This window comes from Lissotriton helveticus, chromosome 11, assembly GCF_964261635.1.
Source record: "Lissotriton helveticus chromosome 11, aLisHel1.1, whole genome shotgun sequence".
NCBI classification, from domain to species: domain Eukaryota; kingdom Metazoa; phylum Chordata; class Amphibia; order Caudata; family Salamandridae; genus Lissotriton; species Lissotriton helveticus.
In genome coordinates this window covers 888670780-888687837 of record NC_136072.1, presented here as the reverse complement: position 1 = coordinate 888687837, position 17058 = coordinate 888670780, and the positions used below count along the sequence as shown (strand labels likewise).

At 46.6% G+C, this 17058-nt stretch overlaps 2 protein-coding genes across 2 annotated transcripts in view; one reads left to right on the top strand and one right to left on the bottom strand.

Moving 5' to 3' along the window:
- Positions 1-9694, top strand: part of LOC144790911 (uncharacterized) — an 81782-nt gene extending 72088 nt beyond the window's left edge. The window contains exon 4 of the mRNA XM_078665549.1: positions 8846-9694. Coding sequence (XP_078521675.1) covers positions 8846-9694 — 849 coding nt within the window. The remainder of the gene's footprint in view (positions 1-8845) is intronic.
- The window catches only part of NOS1 (nitric oxide synthase 1), a 1595398-nt gene that overhangs the window by 1422504 nt on the left and 155836 nt on the right, over positions 1-17058 (bottom strand). The window lies entirely within an intron of this gene.

Below are 17058 nucleotides of genomic sequence, written 5' to 3'. Positions count from 1 at the left end.
GGTACCGTAACAGGTGCTGTAACAGGTGCCCCGGTGGCTGGAGGAACAGGAATTACATTATTTACAGGAGCTGGCGGAACAGGATTTGCATATTCTGGGACTGTGTCGTCCAAATAGGACGAGAGAAAAATATCAGCTGCGGTCGGTTTGTGACGTAGCTTAATCGGAACTAATGGCGGCGGAAAATTACATGGTGCTTCCGGGGTTGCTTTTGGCAAGCCCTCGGCAAGAAGAGGATATATACCCTTAATAAGGGCATTTCTCTGTCTGTCTGACTGTTCGGCTTTAACTCGTTCACCTATTTCGATTAATTCCCTTTCTTGGGCTCTTTCTGAGGATTCTCTACTTAATCCTGTTTTTCTGATTTCTTTTTCGGTTCTTTTATGAGATTCTTTGCGCCATAACTCGATGGCATCTTTCTGGGACTGTCTGGCTTTCTTTTTCCATAATACTTCTTCTACTCGCATGATACACTCGGCATCCCATGTACCTGATACAGGCCATCTATATTTCTCTTCTAGATCTTTAGTATACTCGACCCATAAGTCTAGATATAATATGGCACTTATGCCATGCTTATGATACATAAAATGACCTGGACTGTCCCTAGGCGGGACAGGAACTGCTTCTTCGAGCAGACCTTTTCTGGTTTTTAACTGACGTAACTTCGAGAACAGAGGCATGACTTTAAACTGGAATCTGGACACAATACAATACACAATAAACACGGTAATAACTTGAAAAACAAATCATTCATACCACGACATGGAAAACACATGGAATCACATTTAGAATAACAGTTCGAACAGAATATTACCTGAAATACTGAAAACAGAACACATGAATTTCTCGAGAACAGAACTTACTAGAATTTACTAGATGCACTGCTAAAACAGTACGAAACTTACCGGTCCCATAAAGAGACACGTCAGGACCCGCGTCCACCTAGGTGAACACTTCGTGTTGGATTTGCGTACCCAAACCCACGGACCAGAGACAAATTAATTGACCCTGTCTAGATACTACCCCAGCAACGGTACTCACCGGGCAGCAAGAACGGAAGGCCTCGGACTGGACTGGACTGCTACGACGACGGACTACGAACTTCGGACTTCAGTTACAGGTGGGCCTCCGGATACCTCGGACCTTGGACTCTCAGCTTGGGCTCTGGTCGGGACTCGCCGCGTTCCTCCACCGCCTCGTCTGGATGCTGGACCGCAACCCTCCGTCTCCTCCGTGGGCCTGAGGGATACTTGAAGCAGAAATATCTGCACGTGCACGGTATGGTTCCGTCACGGCTGCAGAGGATCAGGGGGCCTGCGTGGCTTCTCCGGCGCGTGGGGAAAGGGCAAGTTCCTATTCGGGCGCCATTATGTGGTAAATAAATAATTAATTACCGGATCTATTTTTCGGGATACTCATATAAACAGATAGCTCAATAAATAAGAGTCAAGATTCGAGGTAGCTGGAGTGTACAGGCTTTAATCAGGCATAAAAGGACAGGAACAGGACAGCCTGCATGGGAATGGGATGGCAGCTGCCGGGGGCAGGATCTGGGAGCATAAGGGGGAAGGCTAACTTTTAATAACAGTGCACAATATTTATAGTTAAACAAATACATTGCATTCAATACAGTAGGCGTAGCAGTAGGCGGAGTTTGTAGCAGTCGCGAAAGATAAGGCATAAAGTGGGTGTAACAAGAGGTGTGTACAGGGCGTATACATGGACATGTGATGTAAACGTAACAGAATATGTCATAAAAAGGGGCGGAAACATGGAGGGGGCTACCTGAGCAGCTGGGACCTCTAACCTAGTGGTGCGCGCAAATGGGCAATGACGTGTTACCAGGGAGAACTGGGGGCTATGACTTCTGCGCTAGAAGAGGAGACGAAAGTCTGGAGGGTCAGAGCGACATGTACCCAGGCATATCTAGTATCTGTTGTTTAGAGTACATGTTGATAGAATCCAAAAGTTATCAGGGCAAAGGCTAACAGACATTAAGACTGGTGCATGCATTATTCTACATGTATTGCATGTGCGAGGAATATTCTATGAATATGAATACAGTATTTCTCTTACATGGAGACATAAAGGCTAGACCATGCCGGAGACTATTGATGCGATTCAGTAGCTTAGGAATGCAGAGAAGGAGGGCTGAACTGATAACTAGAAACATAACATACTCTTGGCAGACTGGGAGGCAGAGCCAGGCCGAGCCGGGCACTGCGAGGCATGAAAGTAAGCTAAGGGTCAGGGATACAGGTGGGGGCTGTATCGCTCCTTGGAGAGGGTTCAGGAAACAGGAGCTGAATCTGAGTCCGGGCCCTTTTGAGGCCTAGAAACGGGGATAATTCAATGAATTAACGTGCACACTGTAAAACGTGGCAACGTAGCTTTACATAGGCCTGATATTCGTTATATTCACGAAAACTGGAAACTGGCATACTAGAGATGGACACAACTGTAATTGCGTCTTTAATCGATCAGAGGGGAATACATGCATATCGATCATGCACATATAACATAAGATGGGGAACACGTAGGCACATATGACATGGCAAAATTTACTTTTCCACACACCGACCCTGTTTTGTTTATTCATCAATAATGTCATCTCTCATTTGGAAAACGTCAAGGACAACGACGCCCCATATTTGGCAGGCAGGAGGGTTCCGGCAATTATGTTTGCCGATGATACCCTCCTGCTTTCCAAATCCCCCATGGGGATCCAGAGGATCCTGGATGGATTTGGTCTTTTCTGTCGTCAACACGGGCTGGAGGTGAACACAGAGAAGACGAAGTATATGATCTTCAACCCACCAACTAAAACTAGGCCCAATCCCACCCTGGGTACTGTCAGCCTGGAGAGGGTGTCTACCTTTACATATCTGGGGGTAACACTGCAGGAAGATTTATCATGGGACCGCCAGATAGTACGATCAAGGGTCAAACTGTCCCAGTTGTCGGGCGCAATCCTGAAGGTGGCTAATACTTCCTCCTTCAAGCCCATAAGCCCGGCTATTGAAACTTATAGGACCCAGGCTAAGGCGGCGGCCATGTATGGCAGCGAGTTATGGGGGTACAAAGCTGGAAAGGCCCTACCAATAGTCGAAAACAGTTTTTTAAGACGTTTATTAGCTCTCCCACGAGCTACGCCACTACAGCCATTGAGAATGGACATGGGTCTCCCCCCTATTGCAGAGGAGCTTGTGTCAAAGCCAGTGAAGTTCTGGCACAGGCTCTGGTCCACAAATGAACTTCATCACTATAGGGAGGATCTTACCCATGTCATGAGCTTGAATTGTAATGGCAAAATCCCTTGGCTTGTCTTTGTAAAAAATGAACTGCTTGCTATGAATCTCCGTGACCTATGGGAGGACCCTGCGCGAGGTTGCCAGGGAATCTCGCGCAGAGCCCTGACCCAAATCTACAAAGACAGGTCCCTTGCACATATGATGGATGCTCAAAACAGTGGCACCCTAACTGCGCGATTCCTGGAATCCAAAAATTCATATGTTTTTGAACCTTTTATGGATCTTATTTTCCCCATCCTGGCGAGGAAATTGTTTGTTCAATGGAGGCTTGGCACACTTCCAACTAACTCATTTACCTATAAGTGGACCAATGGGGGTGATAAAACATGTCCCTGCTGTAACATCCATGAGGAAGATGACCTCCACATCTTGTTTGTGTGCCCTGCATATCAAAGGCCCAGAAAATATTGGATAGCGCCGCTCTGTAAGAACCTAGGGTTTAGAGAGTATGCACAGGCACTCAGAATTATGAAAACCAGTACCTTGGGCCACATTGTGTTCGCTGTATCCAAATTTTTAATGGCAATATGGCTGATTAGAAAGAAAAAAGCCCCCTGAACCTTTTTTAATGTCATTATAATTTCTTCCTCGCTGGATGAGAGAGAATTTTATACAATGTACAATGTATTTAAAATGTATTTTAATGTATGTAACGTCTTGCACTGCATCTTTTATGGTCTATATGGCCGAAATAAAGAATTTTTGGATTGGATTGGATTTGCATATGGCTGAGTGTCCAAACTAGGGTGGCGAAGTGAGCTAAAGAACGATGATGGAGATCTGTGACTGGGGGCGAGTGTCTGAAAAGTTTCAGCACTCCGTCCATCATCGCCTTGTGTTTGCTTTAAATGCCCACAGGCCAGGGTGCATGGTATTTAAAAAGTAGGTCATTTATTTATAATGTTTTACACGCCCAGACAGAGAAAAACAAACCAACTCATTTTATTTGTGCTAAGCCGGACTCTCCCCTAACACAATACTAGGTTGCACTACAACAACTTCTAGAAGCTCTTTTTCTGCAACTGACCAGTGGCAACTGGACCTGTCCTGGACTCTACTGCTGGCCACTGTTGGATGTGCGTCCTTACCCCCAAGTGGTGCCTCTCAGGTCATGTACCCTTGGTTGGTGTTAGAATGTTAATCTCCTGTCCACACTGAAAAAGTTGGAACTTAGAAGCTTTTTTTCCAACTTTCTACGTGGAGAACCGATGAGGACTCTCGACGCCATAGCCTCCAATCTACAGTCAAACTCTGCTCCCTGGTTTGCCATGCTAAAGGAGATCAGACTTCCAGAAAAGTTTCAAAGTACGAACATAGAAGGCTTCATCTGGATCGAAATTACTCTTTTTCAACGCACCGCTCTGCTCTGATGCAGCCTGCCCTGCCAATGTCTCGCCAACGACCATTTTTTATCCATATGAGTTTCTAATTCAGAAGGTAAACTTTCCACTAGGATGAACCTGATCCCTGTAGTTGACTCACTCCCCATCGCAGTCAACCTTAAATTTTGACTTTGATCTGGTCTACTGCGACCGGATAATCGTGGTTGGTGCTCTATGCTTTTTGGGGCTATTTTTCATTCAAACTTTAAAAAATCACATCTCCAGTTTACTCAATTTATTTTCGTCAGTTGATTTATTTAATTATTCCCTATTGTTCTAAATTGGTTTGGATCTTTCTTGTGTTATGTTTTCACTTTATTGCAGTTTGAATGCTGCATTAATACTTTACGCATTGCTTATAAGTTAAGTCTGTGCTGTGCCAAGCTGCCAGAGAGTTAAGCCCAGGTTTATTTAGTGACTTTAGTGAATCACCCTGACAAGGACTGTGATTATTATTTGGAGGTGGGTTCTCAACCCCTCAACTAATATGGCAATCTTTTACAATGGTTACTGGCCACATGCCATAATATTCATTTTGGGCCAGATGTACGAAGCGATTTAGCATTTCTTAAAGCTCCAAATTGCTATTTCAGACTGTTAAAAAATGCTAAATGGCCTTTTAATATTTACAAAGCCCAAATTGTAGTCACAATTTGTCATTTCTACCCGGTAGAAATCGAAAAATGCAAACGTGATTTAGGAAATCCCAAATAGGGATTACCGGTTTGTTATTCCTAAAGCACATGTACAAAACATTTCCTAAATGTGAATTTGACATTTAGGAAATGCTATTACCATTGACGATGGTAAGCATGTGCTAAATTAAATAAATATATTTAAAATGAATTTTTTATTGTGATATGAAGAGCACATATGCCCTTGGGGGATATGTGCACTTACATGTTGTTACAAATTTTTGGGTGCCTTCAAGGGGGCCTTAAAGCCAGTGGCACCCTTGAATAAGTGTTCCCTAAACTGTGTTTTTTTCTGAGGAAATCGCAATTTAGAAAATGCAAACCATTTCCTCCTATTTGGCTCATAGGTGGAAATGCAAGAGCATTTCCTATTCACGATTTCCTAATAACGATTCCTACCTCCAATTCCTTTAAGTCCCCATGGGGGGTGCCACAGGGCTCCTCAATAAGCCCTACCCTCTTTAACGCATATGTCGCCCCGCTCGTCGACATTATCAGAAACTGCGGGTTCCTTCCTGTATCCTACGCCGACGACACTCAGATAGTGGTGTCCATATCCAACAACATAGATGAAACAGCTGACAGGTTTAGGAACTGCATGGAACAGGTCAACTGGATGCAACTAAACTGCTTAAAGCTAAACGGTGACAAAACAGAGATCATGCTACTAGGAGCCATGCCTAATACCTGGTCACAGAGGTGGTGACCGGAAAGTCTGGGTAACTGTCCATCACCAGTAGACAAAGTGAGAAACCTGGGCTTTGTATTTAATCATGAACTAACATTCAAAGCACAGACTAACAAACTCTCCTCAACGGTATGGTACATCCTGAGGATAATAAAAAAAGCTTCTGACGTTTATTCCCACAGACACCCGCAAAACTCTGGTAACCATGCTGGCTATGTCAAGGCTAGATTATGGGAACGCCTTGTATGCTGGGATGCAAAGCCAACAGATGCTAAACCTTTAGCGACTGCAAAATGCCACAGCTAGGCTGATTCTGAACGGTCCCAGGCCCGCACCAGTAACGCACAGACTAAGGAGCCTTCACTGGCTCACTGTGGAGAAAAGGGTGCAATTTAAGTCAGCCTGCCTGACTTACAAGGTCCTAAATGGGATAGGATCTCAATTTCTAAAAGCTAACCTGACTCTATATGAACCAATAAGGAAGCTCAGATCAAGCAATGCAAAACTGATCAAAACCCCCAGATTTAAGCAACTGAGATGGGGAGGTAGAAGCCTCCTGCTGCATGCAGCCAATACCTGGAACCAACTACCACTATCAATAAAGAACAGCCCCTCTCTGCTTGGATTTCGAAAAGCCTTAAAAACGTAGCTCTTCTCAGTCTAAGGCCATGCTCACTCAGGCAGTCCTCCCATTATTAGACTCAGTGCTAAGACGCCTGAGGGCATTCGTGCGCTCTACAAATGGTTTAATCAAATCAAATCATACGATGTAGGAATTGCTATTAGGAAATCTCATATTTTGTACATACAATTTTGTATTGCCTAAATACCGATTCCTACAAAATCGCTTTTTAGGAAATACAAATTATGAATTTCGCACATCTGACCCTTATTGACTCCTATTATATATTTGACTGAGTCCTGGGTTTCTACCATACACCAACTCCCTAAGTAATCCTTGGACTACTTGACTGCCTTACCTCGAGGATCAAGAACTAAAGGGATGTACTCTGAGTGCAGTTTTGGGTCCAACAGTAAGGTAATGACCCCTTGACAGGGACAGCAGCTTTCAGTGTTACAGTTTGAGCCCTGTAACAATGATTGACTTGGGAGTCCTGAACATTTCCCATCACAATCTAGATCTACAAGGTATATCGATCTGTAGTCACCTGTTTTGACTGTTGGAATCAGAGCGGGTTGTGGCTTTTCAGAGGGATATTAAGGAATGAATAGGATCCGTATTTGCTAGAGGAGCTATAATCTTGGTGCGGTGTACGATATGGGTGGAGCTTGGTGTTACACATTTATAGACTTCTTGGGAAGGTAGATCATGGGGTTTTCTGCTTGTGTGAATATTGGGAGTGTGTCACGGGGTCCAGTCCTGCCCCGTAACGGACTCTACATCTCGATTGCAGGAAGGGCGCGGGCCCTTTAACGACTGGGAGCCCTGCGAGGAGGAATTCCCTCCTCCGATGACGTGGAGGCCGTCCCGCCAATCAGAGAGCGGATCAGGGCCTGAAAGGGAAGAGCCGGAAGACGCCGAGGTGTGGATGGTGCGGAGCTCGTCGGCACCGAAGCCCCGCAGAGGAATCGCCCACCAAGGGACCCGGACGACGGAAGGAGGTCGAGAGCGAGGAGCGGCGGAGGAGGAAGACGGCACAAGCACGAGCACTCTGCTTTCTGACCAGGCGGACGAGGACTTCGCGAGGACACCGGAGAAGCCAGGAGGCCACCGTTCCTACGCACCGCCCAGCCACGCGCAGGAAGACGCGTGGCTACCCCAGGTACGTGAACGTTTGCGTACCCTGTTTCCCTTTAAACGTGTCGGGAAGGGGCAGCAGCGGGAGGAGGGAGGTCGGAAGGGGCACGGAGACTCCTGAGCACGCACATACACACTTTGTGGTTGGTCTGCTTCCTTGGTGACGGTAGCCTGTTCTCCCCTCACGCGTGTTGCCCTCACTCCCCTCCCTGACGATATTTTTGTACAGTAAGCTGTGAGCTAACAGCCACCTGTCTTTCCTTTGTTTTGGGCCGGCGAGAGAAAGAAGAAGACGACGGAGCTACGCTGGGAAGACGTTCCTTCCGTTCCATCGACATCCCGCCTAGCTACTGTTGTTTACCTGTGCCTTATGATACTCGCTGACTCTGTGTCTGCAATACAAAACCCATAGACCCTCACTTCCTTTTGGGCTCAGTTTCTTCTTGTACACCCCTAAGGTGACAAGTGGCGAGCCAGATAGGAGTATCCTTCTGATAAGATGGAGGCCTTAATAACCCAGATGAGAGAAGGGCAGTCCAAAATGGAGTGGGCTATTGGACAATCTACTGAGCAGGCAGACAGTGACCGTGCCACGTTTACAGCAGCTATTCAGCAACAGGCAGAACAGTTAACAAAGCTAGCGGAGGGTCAGACACAACTCCTGGCCACGTTGGGCCAACACCGAACTGCTGCACCCCCCGGAGCAGTTGTTCCCCTGCAGAAATACGTGGCCGGTGACGACCCTATCTCGTTTTTTTTTTAACTTTGAACGAGCTGCCCGTGCTAGCGCATGGCCCGGGGAAAGATGGCCGTTCTATTTGGCCCCCCTGCTAACAGGGGAAGCACAGGCTGCGTACCAACTAGCCAACAAAGATGGGACCGCTACATATGGACATGTCAAACAGATCGTCCTGGAAAGGCTTGGGGTTGATGATGAGAGCCATAGGATACGGTTCCGCCAAGAAAGGGGACAACCTACTGATGTCCCAAAAACCCTCTTTTACAAGATAAAAGATGCAGCCGATCGTTGGTTGAAACCTCAAGAGGGGAACTTAGCTGAGGTGATGAACAAGATCTATTTGGAACAATTTATAGAAGCCCTACCCTTTGGGACTCAAAGATGGCTCAGGCAGCATGCCGGGCTCACGTTGGAACATGCCGTCGAAATGGCCAATTCCTATGCACGTGCTCAAAACCGTCCTATGGTTCGAGAACCAGAAAAACCCAACAGCAGCAAACTACCCGTAAAAACAGACAGAAAACCAAACAAAAACCCAATAGAGCCCTTCATCAAAGCCCGGCCTGTGAGATTAGATACTCCCCTTCCGACTACTCCTCAGTGCTATGAATGCAGAGAGTGGGGGCATATCGCCCGGTACTGTCGCAAAAAGAAAGAAAAGGACGAGGAACCCATGGAGGTTGGATACATGCCACGTGCCATCATGTATGCACAGGAAACCGGCCCAGCCTTCTACGTAAGTGTTCAACTTGATCACAAGAGAATAAGAGCTTTATTGGACTCAGGGTGTCGTCATTCAGTGGTTAGAGCCGACTCCCTTTCTGACTCATCCACGATGCTAAATCGCTCAGTTAGGATCAAGTGTGTACACGGGGACATACGGACGTATCCTTTAGCTCGCGTGACCATCGTCACAGAAAAGGGCACTCAAGTACAGTGCGAAGTAGGAGTACTCCCGAAATTACCTGAAGCCCTCATTATAGGTACGGACAACAAATGGTTTACCACCCTTATGTCTGAAGTCCTAAGTAAGAGTACTACGGGTCCCGAAAGCAAAAGCGGTCTCTTAGTAGAAGAACCCTGGGCCACTGATAGGAATTCCGTGCGGCCCAACTAAACGATGCCTCCTTGGCCTCAGCATGGAAAAACGCACAGGACAACCAGGGACGAGACCCGCTCCCATATCCCTGTTTCCTAGAAAAGGAAGGACTCTTGTACCGAAAAGCAGACGCACAGGCCACTTCCCAGTTGATAGTGCCCACCTCATTTCGCGACCAAGTCATGTTTTTTGCCCATGCACATCTCCTTGCTGGTCACTCTGGGGCGGAGAAAACCACACAATCCATTACCCAACATTTCTATTGGCCAGGGATTTACGCCCAAGTAAAAAAATACTGCCAGGAATGCAATATTTGCCAAAAGCGCAATCCTTATGTGCCACCCAGGGTTCCTCTTGTCCCTCTTCCCATTATAGGAAAACCTTTCGAGCGCATAGGGGTAGACATCATCGGCCCTCTTCCTAAGTCCACTCGGGGATACCAGTATATCATGGTTATCGTAGACTACGCCACCAGGTATCCTGAGGCCTTCCCTTTGCGGGCTGCTACGACAAAAGCCATATCCCAAAAACGTATCGAATTGTTTTCCCGAATGGGGTTCCCCAAAGACATCATAACCGATCAGGGGACCCCTTTTGTCTCTCGCCTCATGAAGCAGGTCTGTTCTTTGTTACACCTGAAACATCTTCGTACCTCAGTGTATCACCCCCAGACTGATGGGTTGGTCGAACGTTATAACGGCATGATCAAGACCACCCTAAGGAAGCTGTTAACAGGAGACGGGAAGCAATGGGACCAATTACTGCCCTTGGTCTTGTTCGTCCTACGGAGCCAGCATCAAAGCAGCATGGGGGCCTCACCCTTTGAACTTCTTTTCGGGCGCAAACCCCGCACTCTGTTAGAAATAACAAAAGAGAGCTGGGAAAAAGATGGTGCCAAGGATGCCCAAGACCTATTGGATTATGCACAACAGTTACGGACCAGGTTACACAAATTACGTACCCTGTCCTATGACACTCTGGAAAAAGCCCAAACCAAACAGAAGACCTTTTATGACAGGGGAAAGAAGTGGAGAGAACTGTCAGTTGGAGATTGGGCTCTTGTTCTCCTCCCTACCTCCACCCACAAACTCCGGAAAGAATGGCAAGGGCCCTTTCTTGTCATCCGGAAGATAGGGAGAACAACATATGCCCTGAATTTGTCCCCTAATCGAACCCAAATTTACCACATCAATCTCCTTAAGAAGTGGTTGGGGCCTCCCCCTCGGACACCCCCCTCGGTGTCCCTAGTCAGGACGGCCCCAAATACCTCTGATCAGCTGGTGATAAACCCCGAACTTACCAAGGTACAGAGACAGGAATTGACGGATGTCCTCTCTGGACACCAGACGATATTCTCTGACCAACCCGGGAGAACGACGTTAGCTACCCACCACATACCCACTCCAGAAGGAGTGGTGGTAAAACAAAAGCCCTACAGAGTGCCAGAGGCCCGACTGTTGCTCCTCAAGACCGAGGTAGAGAAAATGCTGGAAGCTGGCATCATAGTTCCTTCCACCAGCAACTGGTCTTCCCCGGTGGTTTTAGTCCCTAAACCCGACGCCAGTACCCGTTTTTGCATTGACTTCCGGGCCGTCAATAAAGTGTCCAAACAAGACGGGTACCCCCTGCCTAGGGTTGACGAGTTAATTGAACGCCTTGGTGAGGCTCAATTCATAACAACGATCGACCTCACCAAAGGCTATTGGCAGGTCCCTCTCTCTCCACAAGATCAAGAAAAGACGGCATTCACCACACCAGATGGGTTGTTCCACTTCACGGTGTTGCCGTTTGGGTTACACGGCGCCCCTGCGACGTTTCAACGTCTCATGGACACCGTCCTTGCCCCATATACCAAATTTGCGGCTGCTTATTTGGATGATATAGTGGTACATAGCCCTGATTGGGAGACACATCTGAAACACCTAGACCAGGTGCTGTCGGCCCTCGAGAAATCAGGCCTACACATAAATGCAAAGAAATCCCGCATAGCCTTTACCAGGGTCAAGTATCTTGGTTATGTCTTGGGTAACGGACAGCTGTACCCACAAGAGGAGAAGGTAAAGGCCATACAAGCACAACCGTTTCCTACTTCCCGAAGAGATCTACGGGCTTTTCTAGGCCTTGTCGGTTACTACCGACGGTTCATTCCTCACTTCGCCTCTATGTCAGCTCCTCTAACGGATTTACTGAAGAAGACCGCCAGTTCGGTACAGTTTAGGAGCCCTTCTCCCCAAGTTAGTGCAGCCTTCCAAGACCTGAAGAATGTCCTATCATCAGCCCCTGTCCTGACCACCCCAGATTTTGTCAAACCCTTCCTCTTACAGACGGATGCATCTGGAGTTGGTATCGGGGCTGTCCTGTCACAGTTGGATGAGGAAGGTCGGGAGAAACCCATCCTGTACCTAAGCAGGAAACTCTTCCCTCGTGAGTTAGCATACCCCACAATAGAGAAAGAGTGCCTTGCTGTTAAATGGAGCATAGAGAAACTGAGGTACTACCTTGAGGGCCGTAGATTCACACTGGTCACGGACCACGCCCCTTTGACTTGGCTCCACCAGAATAAAGGCCGGAATGACCGCATTCTCAGATGGTTCCTTGCTCTCCAGCCCTTTGATTTCGAGGTCCTGCATAGGAAGGGGACCAAGCACACCAATGCGGACTTCCTATCCCGCTATCCACTCTTCCCCGAACGGGAAAAGTCTGGGGGGAGGATGCGTCACGGGGTCCAGTCCTGCCCCGTAACGGACTCTACATCTCGATTGCAGGAAGGGCGCGGGCCCTTTAACGACTGGGAGCCCTGCGGGGAGGAATTCCCTCCTCCGATGACGTGGAGGCCGTCCCGCCAATCAGAGAGCGGATCAGGGCCTGAAAGGGAAGAGCCGGAAGACGCCGAGGTGTGGATGGTGCGGAGCTCGTCGGCACCGAAGCCCCGCAGAGGAATCACCCACCAAGGGACCCGGACGACGGAAGGAGGTCGAGAGCGAGGAGCGGCGGAGGAGGAAGACGGCACAAGCACGAGCACTCGGCTTTCTGACCAGGCGGACGAGGACTTCGCGAGGACACCGGAGAAGCCAGGAGGCCACCGTTCCTACGCACCGCCCAGCCACGCGCAGGAAGACGCGTGGCTACCCCAGGTACGTGAACGTTTGCGTACCCTGTTTCCCTTTAAACGTGTCGGGAAGGGGCAGCAGCGGGAGGAGGGAGGTCGGAAGGGGCACGGAGACTCCTGAGCACGCACATACACACTTTGTGGTTGGTCTGCTTCCTTGGTGACGGTAGCCTGTTCTCCCCTTACGCGTGTTGCCCTCACTCCCCTCCCTGACGATATTTTTGTACAGTAAGCTGTGAGCTAACAGCCACCTGTCTTTCCTTTGTTTTGGGCCGGCGAGAGAAAGAAGAAGACGACGGAGCCACGCTGGGAAGACGTTCCTTCCGTTCCATCGACATCCCGCCTAGCTACTGTTGTTTACCTGTGCCTTATGATACTCGCTGACTCTGTGTCTGCAATAAAAACCCATAGACCCTCACTTCCTTTTGGGCTCAGTTTCTTCTTGTACACCCCTAAGGTGACAGAGTGATTAGATGCCTGTTAAATACTGTAGTTTATAATTCTGTGACTGATTGGAGTTGATCCGCAGGTACATAATTAGAGAAAATTTGATCATTGTGGTTAACTTGAGGGAATATATGTTATTTGAGTGATATTTAAAGTCTTGCAGCCTGGGCTGTGGTTTATGTATTACATTTTGGGAGGGCTGTGGTACAATAATGGAAGTTGTATTCCTCATGCAAGGATTACCAATTTGCTGTCTCTAAGTCTGACCTGGATAACTACCTGGCCTAATATGTCTGATATTGGTGGTCCTTGTGCTGCCTCAAGATAAACACCATCGCTGAGCAGACATCTCTGCCAAATACAGACATGGATATGAAGACCCTAACAGCATTTGAAGCACATTCAGTTTTTTCTCCATTCATGCTTTAACAACTGTGATGTTATTCCTTGTGCTAATGATGACCCCTTGAATGCCTTGACCGGGTTCATCCTCGCCTGATTCCGCAGTTTTTTGTTGTTGTTTTTTTTTAACTCTGATTCTTATAGTGAGCTGACTTTGCCACAATTTAAGTTTCTTAACCCCATTCTTTAAATAGCAACCCTGCAAGAGAGGTTTTATTCAATTTTTGAACATTGGACCAACCATATCCCACTTTGCATATGACTACAACTCCACTTCCGTTAAGAAAAATTGTTGATGTTGATGGCTTAGTGAGATGTATGCTCATCGCTGAAGCATTCTGGTGATCTGCAGGCCATGAATTTTAATCCAAGCAAGGAAGACTCAGTCCTCCACTCTTCTGAGGCAGATCTTTTGAGTATCAATAACATGAGTAATAGTAGTTCCCGTGATATGAATTTCTTAAAAACGTCAAAAGTGCTACACAAAGACCAATGTACAAAACAAGGTATTATTAATGTAATGAGATGTACCACAAAATCTGTCTCACAGATGCATTTTTTTTATCTTAGCCTGGCTTCTGAGATCACTTTTCAATCTTCTACTCACGCGTTATATTGACCTGAGAAAGTCTGATTTTTTTTTTTACCCATGAGCCAATGTAGGTTGGGGTGCTTCCAGTCCTCCTTACAAAATATAGGACTTTCCTTCCAAATAATTCTGTATGCAGAGTAATCAGCAACCATTTACACTAAGAGGGAACATTGAGTGGCAGACCGCTAATTAATACAACTTTGCGATTTGCCACTGTCTCAAAACATTCATGGCAGTAACCTTTTTATAGGATTTTTCATTCACCATTTTTTTAACTTCTCTAAATTCATGAAGTTGGTGATTATTTTTTTCAATAACTTGACATGTAAACCAGTTTAAGAAGTAGGGTGTTTTTGAGGTACTGAAACGAGTGTTGATATTAATGTGGTGCCAAAACTCCAACTTAATTTCAGCATGAAGGGTCAATAAATCAATGTGCTTACTGAACTAGGAGCTGGTCATGTACAAAAAAGAAAGCTTGGAAAGGTGAACGCTTTAGACAAAATCATTCACAGGTGCAGCAACGTATAACCTTGTGTTCCAGGTGATGTATTGTATAGGTATCTGACTGGGGACAGATACCTCTTGCGGTGTCCAAAGAGGGTTTAGCAAACTGGCCTTGGTTCAAATGTTGGCCCGACATTTATGGTCTTTGTAGCCCAGACATTTGAATTCTTCAGAACTTGTTTTGAATTCTTTGTTGAAGGGTCCACTCTCTCCTCACAGGCTCTTATTAGCTAATACTCCGTCTCTCTGGGGTCACCTTATATACGTGGCAGCAACTTCTAGCAAGAACTCACTCCTCAGAGCTTTAGAACTTGCAGCTGCTTCTTGGAGAAATCCCAAAGTTCAAAGCACCCAGAGACCAAAATTCCTCGTCTGTCTCAGCTGTGTGGAGCGGCCTTCTCTCTCCCAAACTCCCCGGTACAGCCTAACTGTACTGCAAAGGGAATTCCTTCCACTAAACCGATCTGATCCAGGAGTTTTTTTGTACCTCATCCCGCTGCTTGACAACTGGCATTTCTACCAGGGGCATCCATCATGGCGGGCTCTAGATTAAAAAACGCAACCCCAGTTCAAACCTGACAGGGCAAGCTTGGTCTGTTATCCCTACTAGGTCGGTAAAATGGGTGCTACTGAGTTTTGCATCGATGGCTCGTGCTGCATAAAGATCCATGAGAGACTATTTTGTTTGTGGTGTGAACTATGCAAACCGTTATTATGAATATAATAAGTACCTATCTTATTGTGATCCTTTTTGTAATAAATTATGATTTTAACATTGAATTTGTTGTTACAATAATTACCTATACTGTTGTGGTCCTCTGTATAATAAATTATGTTTTTTGACACTGTGCTTGTTGTTACAATAAGTACCTATATTGTTGCGATACTCTTTATAACAAATTATGCTTATTATCACAGTTTTGCAATAGTTTAAACAATAAGTATTATGAATAGGGATAGTGCACCAAAATTAGAAGTCCAGAGAGGTTGTAGTATTGTGAACAAAAGTCCTTTATTGTTTCAATCTTTAAAAGGCCTCAGCCAACGCGTTTCGTTCCGTTCGGAACTTCGTCAGGGCTAGATAATTTCTGGGAGTCCCATAAGGCAGCCAAAAAATGTAAGTCCAAGCCTCCACGATGTGGATAGGTCAACTTCTTATGATAGGTGGATGAAACGTTATGAATGGAGTCTCAAAAGCAAAATAGTGTCAGCAGACAGAAGTCTTCGTAGTCCCGGCAGGAAAGAGCCACAATAGTGGTTGTAGATCAATATAAATAAGGAAATGGATCAATGTCGTTGGTATGTAAATTAAACGGTGAAAGGTCCTGCCCTTAGGAGCGCCTGTTAATATCTCCCCCGGGTCTGCTGATGACAGTGCCACGGTATGATGATTGCTGTGTGGAATCGGGATGATCTGGTGTGAGAAATCGGGATTATCTGCTGTGAAAAAGGGAAATGGGCGGGTGGTAAGAGGAGAGGGGGGTGGAGTGTGGGAGACCTGGAAGTGAATGAAAAATGTGATGTTTGTTGCTACTGCGTTTCGCTTTGGTTCAGTATCGTGAATATTTTGTTTGGCCTGATTTAGATGGCATCAGGATGTCTTGGCACCGATTGATATAGCCAATAATGATCACATGTTTTATTTTTAGTATTAGCGCACAGTCTGCAATCATTTGTACAAATATTATCAAAATCACAATAGCCCATATACTCAGATTCTGCGCCGAGACCACAGGGTCCATGGGAGTCTCACTGTAAGCGTACAAACCCACTGCCCTGTGTCATAAGCTTCCTATTTGGCTCCTGTGAGGAAGACCAAGGTCTCAATGTTGGGGGGGATGGGGTATGTGGACGCGCAGATTTATTGTTTTTAACCAGGATGTATAAAAGGGAGGCAGCAGCAGCTCGTGAGAGGGAGCGAAAAGCAGCTGTTTAAAAAACGAACAAGCTGCGAGGCACGGGAGGTGTTCTGGGAGGTGTTCTGGGAAGGGCACGGAGATTAAGTGAACTGGGAGCAGCAAGGATGACAGAGCGAAAGATAAAGTAGTGCACTGAGGGAAAACATATGGCCTGTAGTGAAAGATTTCATGTAGCAGGGGCAATGTCCAGGGCGGAATGAAAGGGGGGACTACTAAGTTTATTCACCAATGAAAAGCCAGCATTTCTAAAGGACAGTAAGAGGAACCAATCAAAAAGTTGGGTGTTTTTTGAAGCCCACATCTTAGATACTACATGACCCTTCGAGACAGCGCATTTAGCGCATATGCGGCCTAGGCGAGACCTAAAAATGGCATTCAAATTCCATACAATCTCAGACTGTTGGAG